Source organism: Polypterus senegalus, chromosome 5 (assembly GCF_016835505.1).
Source record: "Polypterus senegalus isolate Bchr_013 chromosome 5, ASM1683550v1, whole genome shotgun sequence".
In the NCBI taxonomy this organism is placed as follows: Eukaryota; Metazoa; Chordata; class Cladistia; order Polypteriformes; family Polypteridae; genus Polypterus; species Polypterus senegalus.
In genome coordinates this window covers 26,333,044-26,360,984 of record NC_053158.1, presented here as the reverse complement: position 1 = coordinate 26,360,984, position 27,941 = coordinate 26,333,044, and the positions used below count along the sequence as shown (strand labels likewise).

General features: G+C 39.2%; 1 protein-coding gene across 1 annotated transcript in view; it reads right to left on the bottom strand.

The window, feature by feature from the left end:
• The window catches only part of LOC120530073 (serine incorporator 1-like), a 105,385-nt gene extending 93,777 nt beyond the window's left edge, over window positions 1–11,608 (bottom strand). The window contains exons 1-2 of the mRNA XM_039754219.1: window positions 11,535–11,608; window positions 8,091–8,170 (exon numbers count right to left, since the gene is read on the bottom strand). Coding sequence (XP_039610153.1) covers window positions 8,091–8,170; window positions 11,535–11,608 — 154 coding nt within the window. The remainder of the gene's footprint in view (window positions 1–8,090; window positions 8,171–11,534) is intronic.
• Between the last annotated feature and the right edge of the window lie 16,333 nt (window positions 11,609–27,941).

Sequence of the window (27,941 nt, the reverse complement as noted above, 5' to 3'; positions counted from 1 at the left end):
TCAAAATTAATATGCTTCCATTTTAAGCTGTTCTTTAAGCTATCATAACATAAAATTGTAATAAGAAGCTCTAATCACAAAGCAGATAACTGAAACATTCTGACAAAGCATTCCAAGGCTCTTTTAAACTTTCCAAGCATACAATTTTATTGAAAACTAGTCATGCCCCGCGGCTCTGCCCGCGTATTAGTGAAAAAGGACAATGAGGAGGACCCAGTGCTGCCAGGATTAGCGCTATTGTCATGTAATCCTAAACTGGTTTGAAAATGTTATGTTTTGTAGTCAGTCCTAAAACGTTTATTATCACCATAGTTCAGAAATTAATGGCTCAGTGGTTGATGCTGCACAGCTTTAGGGAAGAGTTTGATTATGCTGGGCAAAACATTTTTTCAGAAGTGCTGCTTCTACAAAAACATTTTGTTGATCATGATAGACAGCTTCAAGATAAATACAAATATAATTTCAGATTAACTGTATCAGGCAGGAATTTGGAGAACCCTACAATGAACTTTTATTGAATGTAGCGGTTTAATCGACTAATGATGCTGACCCATTGCATTAGTTCAAGCGAGCTAAAAATCTTTTGCTGCAGATTTTCATTTGTGCTCAGCACCTGATGCTTCTCCAATGGATTAATGGATTCCATTTGCCCTTCGTTGCAATGTTTTGGTGAAACCTTTCGCTATGTTCATTACTGACTGTACCAAGATTAGCCATAAAGAAGCCCAACTGTAAATGTAGAAAGTGAATCTTTTGTGACGCATTGCACTTCATTATAGTAGCACAGTAGTAGCACTGATGCCTAACAGTGAGAAGAGCAGGGTTTGTGTATGATATGATTGTTAGCGTGATAAGAGAAATCGCAAAATCAACTGGACTGTTCAAGCAAAGTATAGAAAAAACAGATCTAAATCTGTTAAGTAGTTCTCTTGTTCGCTAGCTAAGCGGAGGTAAGGAATACACCCATCTGTCTGTCTGTCTAACTGTATATATATATATATATATAGAGAGAGAGAGAGAGAGAGAGAGAGATGTTAACTATACCCTTTTTTAAGTTATGCAAAGTATAATATAATGAATTATAGGAACCAAATACTGTTTGGTTGTGAGTCTTGCTTGTTGTTTTAGGCTGCTGTACAAAGATGTGTGTGTGTTGATTAATTTAGTAGTCTGATCTGTGAGATAATCCATTAAAGAAGAAGGAGCTCCTGTATGGTGTCCATTTTAGGACATTGTCCTCTGTTTGACAAACTTCAATCAATCTTCAGCTGATGTTGACTACGTTACTGAATGTATATAGTGCAGTAGTAATCATGTCATCCTGCTTAAATGTTATGGGTGACACCGAAATGAAATCAGAATTAATGACATGACCAGAAAACAAGCAAGGAATCGTAACAGGAAGTCTTTCAGAAAGATTGCTAAACACCAATGTAACCCAGAAACCACAACAGAAAAACATTAAAGCAAATTCCCAAAACCAAAAGGGTCTTTAAAAGGTATTTTGTTAAGAAAGAAAATATGCAAACGTTTTTAAAAACACATTTTTGTTTATCATGGTGTGGCAACTTCTGGCATGCTAGATGGTCATTCAAGTAAATATTTCACTTTTGACAACACTGAGACTTTAACACCTACTACCGCTAAAAATAAGGTAATAAAAAACAGCAGGTTTTAGGATGGAGATTAAGTGGTTGGATATATTAATAATGAAATCTATACATTGTATTAGACAGTATTGTTACTGTAGTTCATAGTAACATATTAAAAGACATTTTACAATTGTTTCTGTGTTGTGAAAGTATTTAGTACTGAATCTAATTAAGAAAAATGAATTAAAGTAAGATTAAATGTAATGAAAGGTAACTAGACATAATATTTTAAACAATTAATAAGACATTAAGGGGCCTGGAATCTTAATTATGAGTCTGTCTGTGAATAAATTAAAGTTGTTAGCCATTTTTCAGAGTCCCTGCAGAAATTTGTAATCTAAGAAACAACACAGCAGAAAAGTCTATGTGGAAACAATGTCCTCTACGTTCCACTAGATGGCAGAAGCAAGCAAGTTTTGGTAGAGATACACACTGACTACTTGAAATCTGCACAGTGCAGGGCTTATCAGCAATGCATAGGGTTGCCAGATTAGAAAATTAGAAATATGGGACACTCTTAAAATATCTCTCTCTCTCGCTCTGTATATATATATATTATAATATACTCAGCAAAAAAAGAAACGTCCTCTGACTTTCAACTGTTTTTACTTTCAGTAAACTTAATGTGTAAATATTTGTATGAACAGTAAAAGAGTCAACACCATAAGACATAAACTAAAAATGTTTCACAATGTGTCCCTGAATGAAGGGAGGCTCAAAATCAAAAGTACCAGTCAGTATCTGGTGTGGCCACCAGCTGCTTGAAGTACTGCAGTGCATCTCCTCCTCATGGACTGGACCAGATTTGTCAGTTCTTGCTGTGAGATGTTACTCCACTCTTCCACCAAGGCACCTGCAAGTTCCTGGACATTTCTGGGGGGAATGGCCCTAGCCCTCACCCTGCGATCCAACAGGTCCCAGACGTGCTCAATGGAATTGAGATCCGGGCTCTTCCACTGCGAGGATGATCAGCTGTCCTTCCTGTCTCCCTGTAGCACTGTCTTAGGCGTCTCACAGTGCGGACATAGCAATTTATTGCCCTAGCCACATCAGCAGTCCTCATGCCTCCCTGCAGCATGCCTAATGCACGTTCACGCAGATGAGCAGGGACCCTGGGCATCTTTCTTTGGGTGTTTTTTACAGTCGGTAGACAAGTCTCTTTAATGTCCTGCGTTTTTAGAACTGTGACCTTAAATGCCTACTTTCTGTAAGCTGGTAAGGTCTTAACGACCATTCCACAGGTGCATGTTAATTAATTGATTATGGTTAATTGAACATGCATGGAAAACATTGTTTAAACCCTTTACAATGAAGATCTGTAAAGTTATTTGGATTTTTAAAACATTATTGTTGAAATACACAGTCCTGAAAAAGGGACGTTTCTTTTTTTGCTGAGTATAGATTGTCAGGGATGCCAGGGGCAACGACCCGGCCGGGACGCCGTGAGGAACCGGAAGAGGGTCAAAGCCCACCCTGGATCACGTGGGGGCCGCCTTCCTGGTTGCTCTGGGGGCCACGGGTACAGGGCATGGAAGCTCCACCCTGTAGGGGCCCGTGGTCACCGCCAGGAGGCGCCCCAATGCCTTGGGGACCTGTTACCCCAGCACTTCCGCCACACCAGGAAGTGCTGGGGGGAAGATTTAGGACGGCACCCGGAGAGCTGCCGGGAGGACAGCCGGCACTTCCGTCACGCTGGGGCGTGGCCAAGGGAGGAATGCCGGGAACACCTGGGGCTCATCCGGGGACTGCATAAAAGGGGCCGTCTCCATTCATTCAGCGCTAGAGTCGGGTGGAAGGAGGACAAGGCAGAAGAGGTGTGGAGGCGGCCCGAAGAAGGCATTTGTGGCCAGGTCTGAGAGATTGGTGTGGTTTGTGCACAGGACTGGGTGTTAGTGACCCTCGTTATTGTAAATATTGTAAATAATAAACGTGTGGTGGTAATTAAGAACATGTCCGCCTGTCTGTGTCTGGGTTGGCTCCACAATATATATATATATATATATATATATATATATATATATATATATATATATATATATATATATACATTCCCCTACACACTCAGACCAATATATTATATAAAAGTAGAGACATAACTTAAAAACATAAAGCAAGGATTTTAATGGGTTATGAGGAAAACAAAAGTAAAATCATTTGAAAATTATTTACTGAAAGTGCAGTTACATACACCACAGTTTGCTTCAAAACAGCTTCTGCCTTGTTTGATAAATGTCCATTCGCTGGAATATTCCTCACGAAATTTACACGTATGTTTTGGCATCTTGGGATGGATGGGTAGATTAGTTTTTAAGTTAGAAAAAAGTGGGCCATGGCAAGTAGTAACAACACACTTTGTTGACAGTCGCTGTATGTTGCAATGCTGATCAAAAACTGCACAGCTGGAGAGAAAAACGGTAAGAGTGTCGCTGTCCTCAGCCAACCACAGCAACTAAACAAGCTGCAAACTGGCAGCAAACACTAGTTTCCTTGTTACACTTGAGTTATTTTCATCAAAAGAGAATCTGAGAGAAGAAAGTATAATTACTTATAAAGTTACAACAAAGTACCATAAAACGGTAGTAAAAATATATTTTTATTACGAAATTTGAAAATATAAGGGACGTCTGGCAACCCTAGCAATGGAGAAATGAACAGTGTATGAATATTTACACAAACACACATACACCTGTATAGGCAGTATACATACACACTTACATATACAAAGTTTATCAAAACTGTTAGCTACTAAAATGCACAACACAGCTACCTGTTCTTAATTTATCAAATTCTGCAATCTGAGTATGGGAAATTTTGGTACTGTTTAAAATGAGGTATTTTTTAATGTATTTATTTTTATTATGTTTTGCTTAATGTGGTGCAGCACCTTCCTAGTACAAGTAGAATGACTGAGTGGAATTGGGTTCATCAAGAATGGTACTCTTAGCTGTGCACAAAGCAAAAATTATGCCATAAATGCCATAAGCATTTAAAAAGAGAAACTTGTATTAAATAAAATACAACACAAATCTAGTTATACGCAAAGACAAACTTAAATTACATGAAGTAGCTGGACCACAAATAATTTTTCTTAACTCAACACCGGTCTGTCTGTCTTTTTCCGTCTCTGTGTGTCTCTGACTTCTGTTCCTTCCATAAGTTGACAGCTTGCTCACGGTTGTGATCACTATACACTGGATTTTACTATAATAATCTCAATATCTTACTGCACTGTCAAAATATGATGTTCTTATTGTTCAATAGTGACAAGGTAACAAGTGGGAAGAGCCTTCTGTAGATGTACAGCACGGGCTTCTCTGCAGCTCTTTGAAGATCTTATCACTTTAAGGAAACTGAATGAAAGAATGTTAAGTAATGCAGTGCTTGGCCACTTCATATTAACAGAAGTGTGAAAGGCTTTCAAGATCCTACAAATATACAGAAATTATTTATAGACGGTGTTTGATTCACATTTAGAGGATGTACATTGTCAATACATGGTGTAATTATATAAATTGACCTATCGAAATTAATCAGATCAGCTGACTCCATGAATTCTTTTAAAAAACAACTTAAAACTCATCTGTTCAGGAAGGCTTTTAGCTCCACTTGACTTCATTCCCCTTCTCTCAGTTTACCTCTCTGTCAAGATGCTCATGTAACCTGTATGTGTGTGTGCTGGACCATCAATTATGATGCCTGTTAGGCTTTTTTTCTCTGAATTCACTGTCGTAATGTTCTTTATTTATTTATTTGGTTTGTACTACGCTATATACTGTATACCCTGCCGTTCTTTCTTATATTCTGTAAGTGCCTTGAGCATGGGAAAGGCGCTATTTAAATAAAATGTATTATTATTATTATTATTAAATGTGTTTAAACTGTGTTTTCACATATAGTATTGTTATGGGATTAATAATCCAGAATGACTCTGAAAATAAGTCAATTCTCTGGTCTGTAAATGTCCACTCGTGTTCACGGTGAAAAGCAGAGTTTGCTTTATAAGTCACCAAGGAGTACACCCCTGAGCTTCTCCAATACTGTCTTAACAGTTCTTTTGGTGCAATCCCGCACAGAATGGAGACCCCTTCAAGGGGTGCTTGTTGCCGCACCATCTGCAAAAGTCAGGATTACTGCAATCAAGAATCAATTCCAATCACACCAGAGCTTTTCTTCAGCAAACGTCTCAGAAGCCACATGTCTCTGGATCTCTGACTTTCTAAGGAACAGACATCAGACAGTGAAGACTGAGGACCCCTGACCCCAAGCACATGGTCACCTCAAGGTTTTCTTCTGTCTCCTCTCCTCCCATTTGTTAAACTGCTGAAGTTTGCTGATGACACCACTCTGAATGGCTTGATCACAGATGGGGTCGAGGTGCCATAATGCAGGGAGTTGGATCGACAGGCCAGATGGTGCACCATCATCATTCTTAATTTGAATTCCTCAAAAATATTGGCAATGGTTGTAGAGCTTCTAAATGATGTCACAGTCAACAGGGTGGAATCGTTTAAATTTCTTGGGATGCCTATCAAAAAAAACATAACTACTCTTATCTGTCAAAAAATTCAACCTGTCCCAGTTGGTACAGTTTTATTGAGCTGTTATTGAAAGCAACCCCCTTTTCTCCATAACAATATGGATTTGGCAATGAATCTGCTCACTTGATACATAAACTGCAGCGTGTTATTCAGACAGCAGAAATGATTGTAGGAATAGAACTGGAGGATCTGTATGAATCATAGAGGAATCACAGATCAGGAAACATGCTGGAAATACAGTATAGTTGAGAACATCACTTACCTGGTTAGCCATTTCCTTTTTTTTATTATCGTCAAAGAAACATTGCAGGTCACTAAACACAAGAACTACTAGACATACAAACAGATGATCAACAAGTGGCAATGAAATTCTATGGCAGTGGCACTCAATTACAGTCCACAGTTGCTGCAGGTTTTAGCTTTAACCAGTTTCCTAATCAGAACCCATTTATTTACTAACCAGTAACGGCGCACTGCACATTACACTTGACTTATAGTTTTCATTCTCTTTCACTGTACATTTAGCATTCATTTGCTCAGAGGTAGATGCACTTGCTGCTTCCTGAGCAGCTCTTCTATTCTCCACCCTAGCGGCCCACTTCTTCTCTTCTTTCATCAGCCTGTTTTCGAGTTAAAACTGATTAAGTCAGTGTTTGTGCTGCAATTACTTAGCACGTTTTCTTTAATTTTTCACTTAAATCTTCAATCTGCCTCAAGAATAGTGACGGCGAAGGGGGTAGGGATGAGAACGGCACCCGTACGCATGTGCCGCAAGGCCCCCCTGCTGGCCGATACTGAGAGTGGATTCAACAATAAAATAAAATGAAAAGGGGAAAAACCTTGGAGGTCAATCATCACCCCGAAAGTGAATAGTAGACGTCACCAAATTTCAGGTCAATAGGTGAAACGATTTGTAAGCTACAGGTGATTTAAAATCCTGGACAGACAAATGGACAGCCACAGTAGCATATTATATATGAAGATGAAGAAATCTGTTGGGCTTAGCTTTAGTTAACATGCTTCTTACAAATCAGTAACCTTAATTGCCTATTTTAATGTTAAATAGCTACATTAAGGTTTTAGTTGTGGCCTGTTTTATTAAACAGCCATCAACTAATCATGAGGATTTGTTCATCCATCCATCCATTATCCATCCATCCATCCATTATCCAACCCGCTATTTCCCAACTACAGGGTCACAGGGGTCTGCTGGAGCCAATCCCAGCCAATACAGGGCGCAAGGCAGGAAACAAACCCCGGGCAGGTTGCCAGCCCACCGCAGAGGATTTGTTCAATCACCATCAATTAATAATGAGGTGCAAATGACAAACGAACCAGCAGCTCTCCAGCTAACGTGCTTCCATTTAAATCTGTGCTCATACATCATGAAGAATCTGTGTTAATACAATGTTTATAAATAAATGAAAGAGAAGGGAAGGACCATAAAACATGGATAAAGTTCTCAGAAAACAAAAAAAATAAATTTTTTGTCTTGGAAGAATAAAAGCCCTAACAAGTCATATAATTAAAAACCACGTTTTATTATCTGTTAGGCCTGGCATCTAATTACGAAGCTGATTGAAACAAAAACCTGCAGGCACTGCGGACCACTAGGACCATAACTGAGGGCCCGGTTCTAGGGTCTCATTCAAGATTACAGTGACAAAAATAAAATCTAGTGTTGTTGTTTCCTTAAATCGAAAAAGTCTCATAGAAACCTATAAAGTGCAATTCCAAAATAAAATTATTTATCAAGTTCATTGTGTTCCAATAGAACTGCTCAAAAGTGCATTATGTCAAAGAACGATGATGCTAAGATATTTTTCTTCATGTTTGCTGTTGAGATGTTGTCTTGAAATGCTTTGTGGAATGTGGAGCAGCATGGCAGAACTATACATACCTTTACTGAAGAACTCCTCCGGAATACAGAAGCTCACAGAAAATAGAATTATAATTGCAGCACCTTTAAAACACCAGAACCTGGAACCAAGCAAAATAACAAAACAAGAATATCAATAAAGTGTATTTTTAAACAAATGCAATTATAAAGATGATTTACTAATATTACCTTGCATATAAATAATTAATGACCATTTATTTGAGGAAAATACATTACTAAGATACACAAATCACAAATGTCACAGCAGATATAGTATTCAATGACAAATCTGAAGACTTCATGTCTCATTATTTTGATTGACTGACATGCCTAAATGACGTCCTCTAAAGCAGAGCTTCTCAAGTTCATTCCTGGGGTTTTCCTTTTGTGAGTCATTTTTACTTCTAATTGATCTCATTGTTTAACCAGATGCCCTTTAAGTTCCTACTTTTGTTTTGTATTGAAAAAGGTACACTACCGTTGGATTTAAATTTCTATGAAATTAAGAAATATATGTATTTTTTGGGGCAGCACTGTGGCGCAGTGGTAGTCCTGCTGCCTCACAGTAAGTAGACCTGGCTTCGCTTCTCGGGTCCTCCCTGCGTGGAGTTGGCATGTTCTCCCCGTGTCTGCATGTGTTTCCTCCCACAGTCCAAAGACGTGCAGGTTAGGTGCATTGCCGATCCTAAGTTTCCCTAGTGTGTGATTGGTGTGTGTGTGTGTGTGCCATTGCTCTCTACCACCACAGTCACTAGTAATAAACAGTTAAACTCTTTGTTTCCCTTTCTCTTTCTCTTTCTCCTCCACACCTCCCAGCAAGCTTTGTCCACCTCCTCCTGGCTCGCTTGCTGGGTTCACAGCAGTCCTTTATATAGACCTTGACCAAGAAGTGCTTCTGTCCTTCCAACCACATGACTTGCCAGCACTTCTGGGTCAGATGGAGAACTTGACTCTTCTTCAGCCCGGAAGTACTTCGGGGCTTCCGTCCCCATGACTTGGGAGTACTTCTGGGCTATTCAGAAAAGAGAAATCCCCAGGTCCTTCTGCAGCATCTCCTGGTGGAACCCACGGCACCCAGAGGGCTGCAGGGAAGTCACCATCTAATGTCTTGGGGGAGGCAGTGTCCTAGAGGAGCTACCTTCCCCCATCCTTCCATTCTTTGGCCATCCGAGCCGGGTTGAGCTTTTTCTGTGGAGATTACTCTCTTAATTTTATTAAATATTAGACCATTAATGGCAAACATAGCAGACACCAAGTCAAGTGTCATTCCTAATGGGCAGCTGTTTTAATGAGAGGCCTGTAGGGGGCATAACAAATCCCCAAACCCCAGCCACAATTACAGGAACAACAGCCCTGGGTTCAAAAATATTTAAATAAATATGTTCACACAGTTTATTTTTTCCTTTAAATTAGCACCAATACAACTGCTTTTCTTTCATTTTCCCTTTCTTCTGCACACTTCCTAGACAAGCTTTGTCCTCCTCCTTTCCTGACTCAGACTCCATGTCATAGGTGAGGCAGATCCTTTTAGGCTGGACCTGGGAGTATTTCCAGTACCAAAACATTGCATGCAGGAAGCAATTCTAGGTCAGGCAAAAGCCCCTCAGAATAGTATTTTATTATTTTTTTTTATTTTATTATATAATAATAATATTATATTATTATTTTTATTTATTTTTTTCTCCAGCCTTTGGAGTTTTTTTTTTTTTTTTTCTGTCCACCCTGGCCATCGGACCTTACTCTTATTCTATGTTAATTAATGTTGACTTATGTTTATCTTTTATTGTGTCTTCTATTTCTCTATTCATTTTGTAAAGCACTTTGAGCTACATTTTTTTGTATGAATATGTGCTATATAAATAAATGTTGATTGATTGATTGATAGTAATATCTACTGTCGGCTATTCCCTCTGACAGCACCAAATAGGGCTGCCCATCAGGACAATTCCCAGGTTGCTCCACTGGGATGCACATGGGCAATCGAATGAATGGGTGCTGCCAAGTAGTTCATTGGGAGGGGAATACCCTGCCCTGATAGGTGATCTCCCTCTGCCCTTTGACATTGCTGTCCCACCTGGAAAAAGTAACCATCCTATTTGTGAAGCAGGTCAACCCCTGCCTTCCATTGCAATTACATAAATACCCAGAAAATAGAAAAGAAAAAAAATCAAAAGAGGCCTTCTGCATTTAAATTTCTGTTTTGTTCAGTAAATATTCATATTAACCAGTTTGTCATTAATATAAAAACTGGACATTAGCAGCTTGCTTAATTTACATAGGAGTCCCATTAAAAGAAAAAATTGGTTGGGACAAAAACCTGAAGCAACAGGGCGCCTGCAGGACTGATCTTGAGACCTGCTGTCTTTAGGGATTATGCAGTGACCAAATCCTTTTCTGCCCTCTATGTTGCTATTAGTGGATGTTATTCTGAAACATAACGATAACTTTCATTTAATTTCTGACTCTAAAACAGAACCTGCTTTAGTAAACTAAAATAGGGGATGACTAAAAATGATTTGCCAAAACAGTAATTCTGGACATAGACAGAAATCTAAAAAGCGTGAACTTGAATTGAGGCAAAACTAAACTACCGTATATACTCGAATATAAGCCGAGTTTTTCAGCACCCAAAATGTGCCGAAAAACGTCACCCTCGGCTTATATTCGAGTCAGGTCCCACTGCCCCCTGTGCATTCCCTGTGCAGCGAGCGATAAAGAGAGAGAGAGAGAGAGAGAGAGAGAGAGAGAGCGACACACACAGACACACGTAAAGAGAGAGACACACGCTTGAGAGACACACAGAGACAGACACACACACGCGCGCACACGCGAGGGAGACGCGCGACACACACACACGAGAAGAGAGTAAGCAAGAGAGAGAGAGGGCTGGCCACATAAGGCCGAGAAGGCAGTTAAAGAATGCACTGGGCTTGTTTTTAAAGATATATTAGGCATTGTTTTAACCTCGTATTTAATGAAGAGTTTTTTCTATTGGATTTTAACCTCCACTTTACTTCTGTTTACAGCGATTGGTTCGTAGTGTGCATTGTTGCAATGTTACTTTTCTTGGTGGTTTATTAAAGTACAGATTTTTCAAATGTTCATTTTTTCCCCTGTGCTTAAAACTCATTAAAGAATGTGTTTTAAGCAAGCGGTTCGTAGCGCTATAGCACAAACTCTTGCAGTGTTAGTTTTCTCTGTTGTTCAAGGTTTTCTCAGTGTTATTCAATGTTTTTACATTTAGTTTACTATTACGCTGTGCATTCTATGGTGTAATTAACTATATTTGTGCTTAAAAATCTTAAATATATATATATATATTTATATACAATTTGTACGGTCTGGAACGGATTAATTGTATTTACATACAGTCCTATGGGGGAAATTACTTCGGGTCACAACCAAATCGGGTTACGACCAGAGTTTTGGAACGAATTACGGTCGTGACCCGAGGTTCCACTGTACCTGGTTTGGTCTGCGGGCAGTAGAAGAACTGCTGCGGGCTCTTTGTGGTGCTGTGCAGCCTCTATGAGACTCATTCTGGGCTGTGTGCTCAATTAATGAGCTGATGCCTCAATTAATGTACAGTCATTTTATTGGTATTTATTTTGATTATTGAAACTTACTAGTAGCTGCTGCATTTCCCACCCTAGGCATATACTCGAGTCAATAAGTTTTTCCAGTTTTTGTAGGTAAAATTAGGTACCTGGGCTTATATTCGGGTCAGCTTATACTCGAGTATATGTGGTAATTGTAATTAAACATTGGGTTTTCTTCATAACTAAACTGAGGAATGATGTTAGAGCAATAAGATAGGCTCACTATTATTTCATATTTGAATGAGTAAAAGAGATGAGAAATAGGAAAGACGCACTCCTCTGAGCTGAATACAAATCCAGATCAACAATTTCTCTCTTTTAGGACATTAGAACAATCTAGACGAGAACAGGCCATTCATCCCAACAAAGCTCACCATTCCTATCCACTTAATTCTCCTAAAATAACATTAAGTCAAGTTTTAAGTCCCTAAAGTCCTTCTGTTTACCACACAACATGGTAGATTATTTCATGTGTCTATGGTTCTTTGTATGAAGAAAAACTTTCTAATGTCTGTGTGAAGTTTACCCTTAACAACTGTGTTTGTGTGTTCTTGATGAACTCATTTTGGCATTTGCAGTCTTGATCCACTGTAATAACTCTCTTCATAATGTTAAACAATCCAATCATGGTTCCTCTTAATCTCTGTTTGCTTAAACTGGAAAAGCTCAGCTCTTTTCATTTTTCCTCATATTTCATCCCCTGTTGCCCTGGAATCAGCCTAGTCGCTCTTCTCTGGACTTTTTCCAGCGCTGCTATGTCATTTTTATAGCCTGGAGACCAAAACTGCCCACAGTACTCCAGATGAGGCCTCACCAGTGTGTTATAAAGCTTGAGCAGAATCTCCTTGGTCTTATACTTCACACATCAAGGCGCTATATAACCTAACATTCTGTTAGCCTTCTTAATGGCTTCTGAAAAGTCCACTATGACTCCTAAATCCATCTCATAAGGTGTACTTTGATCTTCAGACCTCCCATTGTGTATTCCTTCCCTTAATCTCACAGAATGGCTCATCCCATCTAACACACAGCAAAATAAATAATGTTTCTAAAGTACGTATTAGTTGTATAATTAAGCATAATTAGTATTGTAGCATCCTTGCCGGGTGTTTTCTGGTGGTTGAGGGGCTGTTGAGGCTAGTGGGGAGGGCGGAGAGCACTGTGGAAAATGCAGTCAAAGAAATGATTGACGTTAGAAGGAAGAAAAGGAGTGGTACCCTGAAGAGAGGAGCTGGAAAGGGTAGGTGGAAATTTCTAGATGGTTCAGAGGGGGAAATGAGAAGGTTTGGAAGGTGTGGTATATAAGGACGAGGTGCAAGCATGGGCAGAGAGGAGGATTCTGTTTAGGGAACCAAAGTATTTAGGATGTTCCTCAAGGCCACAACAATGAGAGGTAATTGCAAATATTTCCTGTTCAGTTTTGTTCTTTGTTGTTTTTCATTCATGTATTATTTTATGCTGTTAGGAGTGAACTGTTGTTGCAACCACTTCTTTGTCCTGCCGTGTCTTTGTTCTGAACATATTACCGGGTATTCGGTACAGTTTAATTTATAAACTAAAAACACTGAACCCTGTAAACCAATAAACACACTAACAGTGTACAACTTGCATTAAATTACAACATAACAGCATAATACTGCATATAAAGTGGATTCCGATTCGGACCCCTTGCTGATGTGGCACTGCAAATTGTGGTCAGGACGATCCTGTTTGCAATCAATTAGGTCCAATCCTCCTTTGTGTTTATCCAATAGTGTGTCTCTTATAAGTCTTAATTTGTTAGATTTTAACTTTCCATTAATTATCTCTTTCTTTCTCATCTCCTGGTTAGCCTCTTTGTCTTTATTTCTGTTTTCATTAATACCAGTTCATCACCAGAGTCAGCAGCTACACATGGGAAACTGTACAGTAGGTCTTCCGTACTGAATTTCAAAAAACCTGCTTAACTAATCCTGTGTATACAATGGATGCAGAAACCATTCCGGCCCTTTCATGTCCAGCACATTTTATTGTGTTGTAGATTTACTTTTAAATGGATACATTTGCCTTTTTTTCCCATTAACCTACACTCGATAACCCATAATGACAAAGTGAACATATGTCTTCAGAAAGGCTGGAAAATGAATTAAAAATCAAAAACTGAAATCTTTCATGCATAGAGGTATTCAAACTCTTTGCAGTGGCACTCCTAATTATGGTTGGGTGTTTCCTGTTTGCTTTAATTCTCCTCAAGGCGTGTCTAGAAGTTGAGTGTCCACCTATGGCAGATTGATTTGATTGGACATTGTTTAGAAAGACAAACACCTCTATATGTAAAGTCCCATGATTCACAATGCATGTTAGGACAAACACCAAGCCATGAAGCCCAATGAACTCTCGGAAGACCCCTACAATCAAATTGTGGTGAGGCATAGATCAGGGAAAGGAATAAAACCATTTCTAGAGCAAAAATTGAGAAGTTTGGAACAACTAGAACTCTCCCTGGAGTTGGCTATCTGGCCAAACTGAGTAAGTGGGCAAGAAGGGCCTTAGTCAAGGAAGTGTCCAAGAACCCAATGGTCATTCTAACAGAACTTCAAAAAGTCCTCTGCTGAAATGGAAAAACCTGTCAGAAAGATGAAAAGCTCAGTAGCACTCCATCACTCAGGTGTAGATTGGCTAGATGGAAGTCACTCTTGATTAAAATGCATATGACAGCCCACAGGACTATCATCACCTGCTCATCACCTTCCTCATACCATCTCTACAGTGTTGCATGGTGGTAGCAACAAACATGGTATAAGGTTGTTTATTAGAGGCAAGGACAAGAAGACTGGTCCGAATTGATGGGAAGGTTGAATGCAGCCAAATACCTTGAAGGTCTGTAAAGTAAACCTACTCCAGAGAGCACACAGCCTCAGACTGGGGTGATGGTTCACCTTTCAGCACAACAATGTCCTGTCCAAAGCATACAACCAAAACAACACTGGAGTGGCTTTGGGAGAAGTATCTAGCTGTTATTGAGTGGCCCCACCAAAGCCCTGATTTAAACACCATAGAACATCTGTGGAGAGAGCTAACAATGGCAGTTTACAGACTCTTTTATCCAATCTAAGAGAGCTTGAGAGGATCTGAGAGGATGAACGAGATTAACTGCTAAAATAGAGCTATGCAAAGCTTCTAGGGACCTACCCAAGCAGACTTGAAGCTGTAACTACTGCCTATGGGCTTCTCCGAACCATTGCACTTAGCCTCTGAGTACTAATATGAATGAGAGATTTCAGTTTTTAATTTTTATTAAATTTGGAAACCTTTCTTAAAAAATCTTCTCACTTTGTCATTATGGGTTATTAAGTGTAGGTTAATGGACAAAAATGCCAAATTTATGAATTTAAAAGTAAATCTACAACATAATAATGTCTTTAGAAAGTGTAGAAGGGAGTGAATACTTTCTGAACCACTGTAATGTAATAATGCCTTCCTATTAGCACCACTGCCTCCATATCCCCTGTTGAACTCAAAGGTCTCCTAGTAGATAATACCTTCTTTATATACATTACTTTGCAAAATACCTCCAACTGCTGTATCTAATATTCTTTCCTTTTTTCAATGCAACATTAAAATAGCTGTTATCTGATTATTTAAGCTTATTTATCATCTTTATGGTGGTCTTTTGATAACTATATCTGCATAATTACAATGGCTTGAGGACTTCCCTGTTTTGGGAACCAAAGTTTTGATTGCTGCTATCTACAGATGATGCCATCCTCATAATAATGTTAGGTGAGTGCTGGATTGCTTCTTATGTTAGTACAGTATAATGTCATCAAAAAGAAAATCTGATAAAAAAAAAAGAAAATCAAATAAATTGTCATTATCATCGTCTGGGCCTGTTCTCCTCTAGTTGTGGTAGACAGCTACCTCAAGTGAAGAAAGTCAAAAGGAAGCATTGAGGGTCTTTTGACAATAAACAATGGAACAGTTGCAGTTTTAAAACTATTGTGCCATATTATGGTGTTGTACAATAGCAAGTAAGACTTCAAACAAAGATTTTCATTTATCACTCATTTTATATCCCCATCTTGATCTGTGGTCACAAAGTCTGAGTAGTGACCAAAGAAATTATAGCAATCAGTGGAGACCTGCTGGGCTCTCCCTGTGAGGGCGAGGAGCTCTAAAATGTGGAAGGACCAAAAAGTAAAATTGTTGCGTTGGTTAATCGAGATGAGACATTTGCAGAGGTTTGGTCAGTGGTGATGTACCAGACAATGCCCACTTGACAAAGACCATTGGCAGGCATAAGCCACACGACTTAGATTAAATCATTTGGCAGGTCTGGGTGCACGTGGTATTTCATCAAAAAGGGTTGCTTCCTCCCCAATACCTACTGCTGCTAGGATTGGTTCTGATACCACACAATAAAAAATCTGCGCTATATTTCCAAAAGTATTGGGACGCCTGCCTTTACTCACAAATGAACTTCAATGACATCCCATTCTTAATACATAGGCTTCATTATGGAGTTGGCCTACCCTTCTTTCACTCTTCTCGGAAGGTTTTCCACAAGGTTTAGGAGTGTGTTTATGGAAATTTTTCACCATTCTTCCAGGAGAGCATTTGTGAGGTCAGGCACTGATGTTGCATGAGAAGGCCTGGCTCGCAGTCTTCGCTCTAATTCATCCCAAAGGTGTTTTGTCGGGTTGAGGTCAGGGCTCTGTGCAGGCCAGTCAAGTTCCTCCACACCAAACTCGCTCATCCATTTCTTTATAGACCTTGCTTTGTGCACTGGTGTGTGTACAGTCATGTTGCCATCACCAAACTTTCCCACAAAGTTAGAAGCATGAAATTGTCCAAAATGGCTTTGTATGCTGAATCATTAAGCGTTCCTTTCACTGGAACTATGGGGCTAAGCCCGATACCTGAAAAACAACCCCACACCATAATCCTCCCTCCACCAGACTTTACACTTGGCACAATGTAGTTAGGTGAGTAACCGTTCTCCTGGCAACTGCCAAACCCAGACTCATCCATCGGATTGCCAGACAGAGAAGCGTGATTTGTCACTCCAGAGGACACATCTCCACTGCTCTAGAGTCCATCTGTGGTGTGCTTTATACCACTGCATCCAACAGTTTGCATTGCACTTGGTGATGTAAGGCTTGAATGCAGCTGCTCGACCATGGAAACCCATTCCATGAAGCTCTCTATGCACTGTTCTTGAGCTAATCTGGAGACCACACGAAGTTTGGAGGTCTGTAGCTATTGACTCTGCAGAAAATTGGCAACTTCTGCACACTGTGCACCTCAGCATGCACTGTTCCCGCTCTGTGATTTTATGTGGCCCACCATTTTGTTGCTGTTGTTCCCTATTGCTTCCACTTTGTTATAATATCACTGAAAGTTGACCGTGGAATATTTAGTAGCGAAGAAATTTCATGAATGGACTTATTGTACAGGTGTCATCCAATCACGGTACCTGGCCTGAATTCACTGAGCTCCTGAGAATGACCCATTCTTTCACAAATGGTTGTAGAATCAGTCTGCATGCCTAGATGCTTGAGTTTATACACCTGTGGCCATGAAATTGATTGGAACAATTGAATTCAATGATTTGGAGGGGTGTCCCAATACGTTTGGCAATATAGTATGTATATATATATATATATATATATATATATATATATATATATATATATATATATATATATATATATGTAAAATGCTAAGGTTGTATGTCTGTGATGCAAGAACTCATGAACCCCTGGGCATTGAAGCCTGATCTTGGTCTCAATCAAATTCTTATACTGTGATAGGTACAACACAAGCCATGAACTGCACGGGCAGGCAACATCAGCCACAAAATTGGGTTCTGACTTATAAACAAAGCTGCATGCATCACAACAAGCAGCAACATGGACAGGCACCAAAAGAACAGCAGCACACAATGCTAACAGGAACAGAACAGCGAGGGCTTCAGTTCTTTGTCACGCCAGGCAGCAACACAGCTGTGCCTCATGGCAGGAAGCAACACAGGAAGCTCAATGCTGCATGCCACTGTGACAGTGAGATACATTGCAAAGGCCAACTAAAAGTCATATGTGCCCAAAGACTTAGAGGTGAGGACTTCCTACTCCACGTTAATGGGCTTTGGGTCTGTCTTGCATGAGACATATCTCTATGAAAAAAGCCACAGCCACTTCGGATAGCTTTAAAGAACATTGGAGAAACCTCAGCATGGTGACCTGGGGTGTTGTGTTTCATGACAGGCAAATACACCACATTACCTTAAGGACTGGAGGTCCGAGTGTTACTAGAATAAAAAAAAATGTTTGCTGATGCAAGTTTTGATTTCCTTATATGATCCAGTACAACTATGTCAGCCAGCAACTCTTGTAAGCAGACACATAAAAATTGAATAACTATTTCTAAACAGTGCTTCTATACATGGTTAGGTGTACAATGAATTCTTTTAATACTTGAATAATACACCACACTTTTTGTATCAGATAATGATAAAAGAGATTCAGAAACAAAGTATGTCATCTATTAGATTGAATAAGTTATGTCATCTACAGTTAGCACAGTCATAAAAGACTGGCCCTAAATTTCTAAATACATTTTTTATATAGTCAAGGATAGCATGAACTGTTAAGGACACTCACCCATTATGTACCATTGCTCTGTGATCCCTGCTGGTTTTGACATTAATCATCACACCTGACAATAACACATGAAACAAGGCCATTCCAAAAAAAATATGGTAAATGACTCTTTGCCCAACCAGAAATGTGCATGTTGTGTTCCCTTTACAGGATTCTGAGACCTTAATGAAAAAGAATGCAACAGTATTAAAAATAATCACTGAATAATTAACACAGAATAATCACATATCACAAAAAAATGAGTTCATAATATTTATGACACAAAATTATTTTAGCAATTTAATTTACTGCGCATTTTTGAAAATACAACCATCCATTTTCAAATTTGTTCATCTGTTTCACAGTTGTTCGAACCTAGTGCCGATCCCAGCTGTACTGGGTCTAAAGTGTAAACTAACACTGGACAAGTCACTGGTCTGTCATAGGGCACACGCATACACACCCACACGCAGTGGATTCAGACCACCTCACTTTCTGCCCACTTTATTGTGATATAGGTGTACTATCAAAAGGAAAAACTGGCCAGTTTGGCCATCGGTTTTCACTCATTAACCCATAATTACAAAGAGAAAATATGTTTACAGAAAGGTTGACAAATTTATTAAAACTTAAAAACTGAAATCTCTCATTTATATAAGAATTCAGACCTTTAATTCTGTACTTTGAAAAAGAACCTTGGGTAGCAATCCTAAGTTTGAGTCTACTTGGTGTCACGCACATGTGCATAGGGAGCAGCTTGAAGACCCGACGCACATCGTAACATGTCGTGCCAGTGGACAAAAGCGGGGTACTAACCTCTCTTTCTTTATTTTCTGAGAAAAAACAAAGCGCCTCCGCTGTGACTTTACCCGGACACCTTAAGAAACCAGCCACTTCTGTGTTCCTTTCTTCCCTGTGGTCCCCCTGATGACGTCATTTCTCCCATCCACCACCATGATTTCTTCCCAGCATCTCTTCACTTTCGTTCTCATCTCATAAATTGTCCACCTGCCAACCCTCATTTGTCTGATGTATGGTGTATCACAACCTATCTGACCATATTTTGCTTGACGGAACCCCCAAACCTTTATCATTGTTTGTTGTCTTTTTACATTGGTTATGACTCTACAAGCTGTGTACACATGGATTAGGAAAGTTTATTCCATTTTTTCCTGGCAGATCCTCTCAAGTTCCATTAGATTGCATGGGAAGTGTTTGTAAACTGCCATCTTCAAGTCTCTCCACAGATGTTCTAAAGGTTTTATGTCAGGGGTTTAGCGGGGCCACTCAAAGACAGTCAGAGACTTGTCCTGATGCCACACCATCATCGTCTTGGCTGTATGCTTTGGGTTATTATCACGATAAAAGTCTGAATAGTCGCACCAATCAGAGGTTGTGCGCACTCCAGAGCAGACATTCTTTAAAGATCCCTCTCTGCTTAGCTGCATTCATCCTTCCCTCAATTCTGACCAGTCTCCATGTCCCTGCCGCTGAGAAGCATCCCCATACTTTACTGTACTGAGGCATGGGATGGGCAGTGCCGGGTCTTCACCAGACACAGTGCTTAGAATTCTTCCCAAAGAGTTCAATTTTGTCTCAGCAGTTTGGAGAGTTATTTAAATGCTGTCATATTCATTGTACCCAAGAGTGGATTCCTTCCAGCTGCCTTCTAGTTCCTGGTTAATGGAGTGCTTCTGAGGTGGTCGTCTTTCTGACATGTTCTCCCATCTCAGCAGAGGACTTCTGAAACTCTGTTTGAGTTACCATTGAGTTCTTGGTCACCTCTTGCTTGGTTACTCAATTTTAACAGCCCACCAACTCTTGGAAGAGTCCTGGTGGTTCTAAACCTCTTCTAATTTATAGTTATTTAGGACCATTGTGCTCTTGGGGAACCTTAAAGGTTCAGAAATGGTTGCATACCTTTGCGTTGATCTATGCCTCACTACAATTTCATTATGGAAGTCTGCAGAGAATTTTTATCCTAACATAGTGTGAAGTGTACAAGCTTATATACTGTTTACCACAAGTGGACTCCAAACAAGTTCTTGACACATCTCAATAAGAATTAAAGCTAACAGGGTGGACGTGAGCATAATTTGGAGTGCCACAGCAAAGGTTTTGAATAATTAAGGGTCTGAATAATTACATTAATGAGAGATTTCAGGTTTTGATTTGTAATACATTTGCAAACTTTTCTGTAAACATGTTCTCACGTTGTCATTATGGGATGATGAGTGTAGATTGATGGGCAAAAATGGCAAATTTTATGCATTTAAAATTACATCTACAAAACAATATACTGTACAGAAAATGAAGTGGTCTGAATACTTTCTGAATCAACTGTATAATCACGGTTATTGGGTCAACTTAAATATTTAATTTAATTTTACAATATTGGGGGAGAACCATAGTATCCATAAGATAATTCATAAATACAAAGAAAAAATGTGCAGTTTCCACCCAGAAGGTGCCTGTGCCTGCATTAAAACCCAGGAATCTGGAATTTTGGAATAGAATTAAAAACGTTATTTTCTTCTGGCTCCATTTCTTTATCATTTAATTGATCATGAAAGAATTTAAGAAATTATGACCTGCTGCCTCTCTTACTCAGCTGTGACAAGAGAGGCAGCCACTGCCAAACAATGACTCCCACTGTATTTAATTTTTTGGCATTGAGCAACAACTCTAAACAAGCTATTAATTAGAAATGCAAGTTAAAATTCTAAATATCGAGGTATATAAATTACAAATAAAAAATGATCCACACTTCTAGTATTAAAGCCATTTAATCAACTTTAGGGTCACAGATGCCTAAATCCCATCCTAACAGCTTTTAGTGTGAAATAGAATCTAACCCTGGATATGATGGATTTCATAGTTAGTCACTTCTTTTCAATGATGCACTTAAATATTAATTGATGTGTCAGTGTCAGGTCCCCAGATCCTCAACATGTAAATCTGGCAGGCCCCAGGACCTTGATAGAGGGACCCAGGTCAGTGGAATAGTAAGAGATGCAGACACAGAGGTGCAATTTGAAAATAAAAAGGTGCAATTTATTGTGCAATACATACTTCAATAAATAGATACCAAGTTTAAAAAGTGCACTTTCCAAAAATGTGAAAATAATAAATAATTGAAAAATATTTATTATTGATTATATATTGATTACTGTAACGCACTCCTCTCAGAACTACCCAAAAAAAGACATAAATTGACTGCATCGAGTGCTAGAATCCTAACTAGGAAAAGAAAATCTGAGCACATTTCTCCGGTTTTGATGTCACTACACTGGCTACCTGTGTCATTTAGAATTGACTTTAAAATACTGCTTATAATTTACAAAGCCTTAAATAATCTCGCTCCATCTTATATATTGGAGTGTCTGACATCTTATATTCCAAATTGTAACCTTAGATCTTCAAATGAGTGTCTTCTTGGAATTCCAAGAGCTAAACTTAAAAGAAATGGTGAGGCGGGCGGCCTTCTGCTGTTATGCACCTTAAATATGAAATAGCCTGCCAATAGGAATTCGCCAGGCTGATACAGTGGAGCACTTTAAAAAACTGCTGAAAACACATTACTTTAACATGGCTTTCTCATAGTTTCATTTTAATTTAATCCTGATGCTCTATATATTCAATTAATTATCATTAATATTCATGGTGGCTCCAAAATCCATACTAACCTCTAGTCTCTCTTCTGCTCTTTTTCCGGTTTTCCGTGGTGGCAACCTGCGCCATCACCACCTAATCAACGCACCATGATGTCCCTACATTGATGGATTAAAACCCAGAAGTCCACATGACGGTCATCATCAAGTTCTTCCAAGAGAACCTTGAATACAATGAGGACTGATCATTTATGTTAGGTTGTATGCCCAGAGGTTGCTGGGTGGTCTCGTGGCCTGGAACCCCTGCAGATTTTATTTTTTCTCTCTAGCCGTCTGGAGTTTGTTTTGTTTTTTCTGTCCTCCCTGGCCATCGGACCTTACTCTTATTCTACGTTAATTAGTGTTCTCTGATTTTAATTCTTACTTCATCCTTTAAAGCACTTTGAGCTACATTATTTGTATGAAAATGTGCTATATAAATAAATGTTGTTGTTGTTAAACAAAATTGTTTCCTTTCCTTTCTGGGAACCTCACATACGAGCCCATTCTGTCTCAACAAGCTTTCTCTTAATTATGCCACCCCTCTCACTAAAGATCAGAGGGTCACTAAGCTTTCTATTTCAAAAGAGTTAGAGCCCATCTCTTAGAGCAAACCATGCTTATAACCATAAGCAACTACCTGAACGACCCCAGATTCTCCCAGCTTCAACTGACCCTACGAAACTCTCGTCCGGTTTTTATAAGCTTCTCCTGCTGTCACCTGACCAGGGAACTGGTCATCCATGATCCTGTCACACTGGTGCGCGCTCACGAACACCTCCAGAAATTTCTTCCTCTGCTCGACGAAACAAACTTTTTTTTAATCCCCAGCCGGCACGCTTCAACAAAGCCACAAAAGTGCAGTTTTTAAAACTTTGCAGTCCTTTCCCATCTTAACGCTTTTAAACTAGTGACAGCACGTAAGAGGCACTACAAAAACTCCATGAGGACCTTTCCAGGAGAGACACTCAACTCTGTCCAAAATCCCTCCAAGATGCCTCATCCCTTTGCTGATGCACCTGAAAGGATGCAGGTACGTTCTGTTTCTCTGATCTTTATTTCAAATGCTGATGAGTAACAGGTAAACATATAATTATATTCAGCAGGGCACCACAGAGCGAACCTGTACTGTTCCACAGAGAACTGGTGAGGGCACAAATAAAACAAAACTGCAGTGATGGGAAGTGCATCCTCACATGGTATAGGAATCGCTTTCTTATTTAAATAGAATCCATCAGTGTGCAGTTAGGGTTTTTCAGGTAATATCAAGTTACACCTTTCTCTAGTATCTCCTGCAATTAGCCAACGCTGCCCATGTAACTTCACAAATAAAAAAATACACAGAAAATGAATCTGCAATAGGGTAGTTTAAAAAGGCCAATCAGAAAATGAATAAGAAGAAAATAAACTTTCCAAAGGACTGAAAATCCTCCAGAGAAGAGTAAGGTCTGTTGTAAAGCAATGGAGAACGCAAGACAACACTTTGAATCTGTTTGGAAGAGGACTTCCTCCAACACAAACCATCTGGATAACCCAAAAAATGAGGACTATGGTAAGTCTCAAGTCAGGTCATATCTTTTTCAAAAGTACATTTAAAAACAACGAATGAGCAAAGTGCTTTATAAAATCTAGAACAGGGGTGTCGAACTCCAGTCCTGGAGGGATGCAGTGGCTGCAGGTTTTCTTAATTAATGACCTGTTTTTGCTGCTGATTACTTATTTTAATTAATAAGTAATAGTTGTTTCTATTTCCTTAATTAGGAGCCAAAAAATAATGAGACACAAAATAAGCCACCACATGACCAGCTCATCTGTGCCCATCACACAATATCTGAAATTAAAGAGAGGTGATGCTCTTGATAAGGTTGATCTCTCAGGTCACCAAAACATTTTGAAGTTGCTCTTAGAAAAAAAAGAAAAACAACAGCTTTCGAAATGTGTGCCATGGCAGAATGAGAGCAGCAACACACCATGGAATTAAATAACAGGTTTAATTAACAGCAAGAATGGGCTTCTCATTAAGATTGGAGTGAAACTGATTGGAGTTTGAAGCCCCAGTTTAGCTGGTCATCTGTTGGCTCGTTTCAGGTCTCATTTCTGCTTGGCTGTCATTTAATGAAGAAAAGAATCAATTCAGAGGGCTAAATCCTTCTAACTGGGCTATTAAAATGATGGGGGGCAAAAAAGTTAATTAGCAGTGAAAAAATGTTACTGATTAGTAAAAGGGTTAGAATGAAAACCTGTAGCCACTGTGGCCCTCTAGGCCTGGAGTTCGACACTCCTGATGTAGAACAATTAGGTTTTTGTTTGTAATTAAACATTGAACATTTACAGTCACACAGTGGTAGCGCTGCTGCCTCACAGTAAGGATTTGCATCCTGGGGCCTCCCTGTGTGGAGTCTGCATGTTCTCCCTGGGTCAGCATGATCCAAAGACATGCAGGTTAGGTGAATTGGCAATGTTTAATTGGCTGTTTGGTGTGTGTGTGTGCGTGTGTGTGTGTTTGTTCACCCTGCGATAAACTGGAACCCAGGGTTTGTTCCTTCCTTGTCCACTAGACTAGCTGGGATAGGCCTCAAACCCCCACTACATCAGTCTGGATTAAGTGAGTTAGAAAGTGACATGGCATGACATGACTTTAAACATTTAAAATAATACAACAAATGACTGAAACATACAGTACATTAATTAGCTAAAACACACACTGGTTCGGATAAAGCAGTGGAGCAAATAAAAACAACTTTCTGGCCTGAAAAGAATACTATGGTACTTACACCCTATAGTTTATAGTGATGGCCAAGAAAAAATTTTAATCAAATGTTTTCAGCGAGAACGAAGGCAACAAAGTTTCTGATGCAATAGGCATCTAAATTGATCAACGCTGCACAACAGCAAATAGTATCAAAATGATCCATGGAAAAAATATAATGTTGCATAACCCATGTGTTAAGCTGTCAAGCTGTATCCTTACAATGTTCCTAAACACATCTGTTTTTTAACAAAACATATTTTTCAATAAACCACCTCCAGAAAATGCTTTTTTAAAAAATAGAACACACTCAGCTGTGAATGAGCAATTGAATTGTAGACCACCCAGTCTTGAAAAACACAAGACACATCCAAATTTAATTTGCAAGAAGGCAAGCGGTGAATTTTGATACTACATAACTCCTTGTGTTATCTAGTTAGGCATGGAGGAATACCCAGCTTCTCTTATTATAAAGGTTTACCTTTTTAAAAGAAGCCACGAAAGGAAATGAAAAGTTCAATGGTCTTACCTTGTTTATGTTTTCTTCTACTGCTGGCAGAGAAAAAATCAAACCAATCAAGGTGGAGACCAACAAGATAGAGGAGTACAGCAGCCTTGTGATAATTGAGTTCCTCCCAGTTGGGCAGCAAGAGCAAAGCAAACATGGAACATTGCAGAAGAGGGGTGTTGTCTGCAAGCAAATAGAAAATGATAAAAACTATGAGCCGTAATTGTTACAATCTGTCATTGGAGTTAGGATACTTTGCTTTGGAAAAATGATCTGCATAATGTACCTTTACCTGAATAAATTTTCATTGTCTCTGCACAGTGTTGGTTGGATGACACTTCGCCTATAAAATATGGCAGTGCGTGCTGCTTCATGTGCAAGTCTTGGATTCTCTTCCAAATAACGATGACTTGCATATAAGAGAGAGTTAGGACCTTTTTTGACTATGATTTCTGTGTTTTAACTTACTGGCTTTGACAAATGCTTTCTAACTGTCTTCCCAGTCTGTTTCTTGGCTTAGAACCTACAGTACTTGTCCCTTTTACATAAGGACATAAGAAATTTGACAAATGAGAGACCATTCAGTCCACTGAGCTGGTTTGTTTACCTAACTGCTAATCTGTTCCAATATCTCATCCTTGATGGCTGTCAAGCTTTCTGCATCAACTACATGTCTCGGGAGTCCAGCTTCCCACAGCTCTTTACGTAAAGAAGAGCTCCTGGCTTCAGTCTTAAATGCACTTCCCCTTAATTTCTACTGATATCCTTGAGTACGTGACTCACTGTTAAGATGAAAGAATTCAACAGTATCTGCTTTATCAATGCCTTTGAGAATTTTAAATACCTGGATTAGGTCACCACGCAGTCTCCTCTGCTTGAGATTAAGCGTGTTTAATTCTAAACTAAACAGATTACTCCATCTCCTGATCATGCTTGCACTTATGGTATCTCTCTGGAAAATGAATCCTCTCTTTTTGGTCGTAACAGAAATAGCATAGCACCATTAATAAAGGAATGGTGAAGAGAGAAAGACAGGCAAGTCTGAAAATGTACACATGGCGTAACATTCAGGTGTATTCGATGACTAAAATAACACTAGAATCCCTGAAGCCTACGAAAAAACTCGTAATCCCGGCCCACCTTAAATTCCTTCACACCTCTCCGTCAGCGTCTTTTGTTTTGTAAATGTGTCGATCAGCACAAGCAGCAAGCAGCCTGCTGTTCCATCCCCCACCCTAACGGAGCTCAACTCAGGCAAAAAGTTCTCCTAGCTCCAGCCAAGGCTCCTTATCTGTGTGTGAGCTGGACTTGTATTGGGTAGATAATACAGTATATCATTATTTGGAACATTGTTTTCTTTTCTTTGGTTATATTCTTGAATGAAATTGCACTTGTTTATTTGATATTTGGACTGAGTCTTTACACATTATATACTTCACCTAATTATTAGTATAACATGGAAAAAGTTTCTGCTTTAGGGTTGAGTTCAACATTTCTTGCCTTGCATTTCCTTTCATTCTTCACTCACCCATATTTTTGTAGACACGGAACACACATGAAATGCATATATTCCAAATAACGATATACTGTATTATTTACCCTATACAACTCCAGGCACATCACACACAGAAAAGGTGCCTTGGCTTGAGCTGGGAGATCTTTTTTCCCGAGTTGAGCTCCATCCAGGCGTGTGAGATGGGACAGCAGTCTGCTTGCTGCTTGTGCTGATCGACATATTTACAAAACAAAAGACACTGATGGAGAGGTGCAAAGGGATTTAAGGTAGGCCGGGATTAAGAGTTTTCTCGTGGGCTTCAGGGATTCTAGTGCTAACTGATATGAAAGTTGGAGGATTTCATATTTTTATTAACTCCATCCAAGAGTCAGTTATCATGTTTTTGTTTATTATATATTTTTGTAACTGTAGATAGATAGATAGATAGATAGATAGATAGATAGATAGATAGATAGATAGATAGATAGATAGATAGATAGATAGATAGATAGATAGATAGATAGATAGAACAAACATTATTTGTCCCCAGGAGGAAATTTTCCTTTTTTGCAGATCTTAAAAAAAATATATAAATAGGTTGATCGATAAATAAATAAATAAATATACACACACACTCTTTGGTCTGAACAGACACCAGAATGACTGTAAAGCAAGAAAATTAAAAAAAAGAAAGGTTCTGACTTGGCTGTCCCAGTCCCAGTGAGGTATTATTCAGACATATTGCTGTTGGTATAAAGGAGCCCCAGCTGTGTTTCTTGACACACTTCTGCTGAATAATTCAGTGGATGAAAGTCCTCAGTGTTGGTGTGTCAGAGAGAGGACGTGTACCATTGTTCATAATGGCAATCAATTTTGTTTTAATTGACTTCCAAGGGGTCCAGAATGCATCTTATAACTGAGCCTGCCCTTTTAATTAGTTTGTTGATTCGGTGGGAATCTCTTGAAATGATGTTACCAGCCTGGCATACCACAGTGTATAGAACTGCACTGGCCATCAGAGAGTTGTAGAAGATGTGAACGATGTCACTTCCCACATCAAGGAACGCAGTCTCCTAAGCAAAAAGAGTCTCCTCTGCCCTTTCTTATATAGTGTTACAAGACCAATCCAACTTGTCATTAACATGGACCCCCAAGTTCTAGTAGCAGTAGGCCACTTGTATGTCCACTACTTGAACAGTGACCAGACACAGAGGCTCTTTGATGTGGTGAAAGTCAGTTACTTGGTTTTGC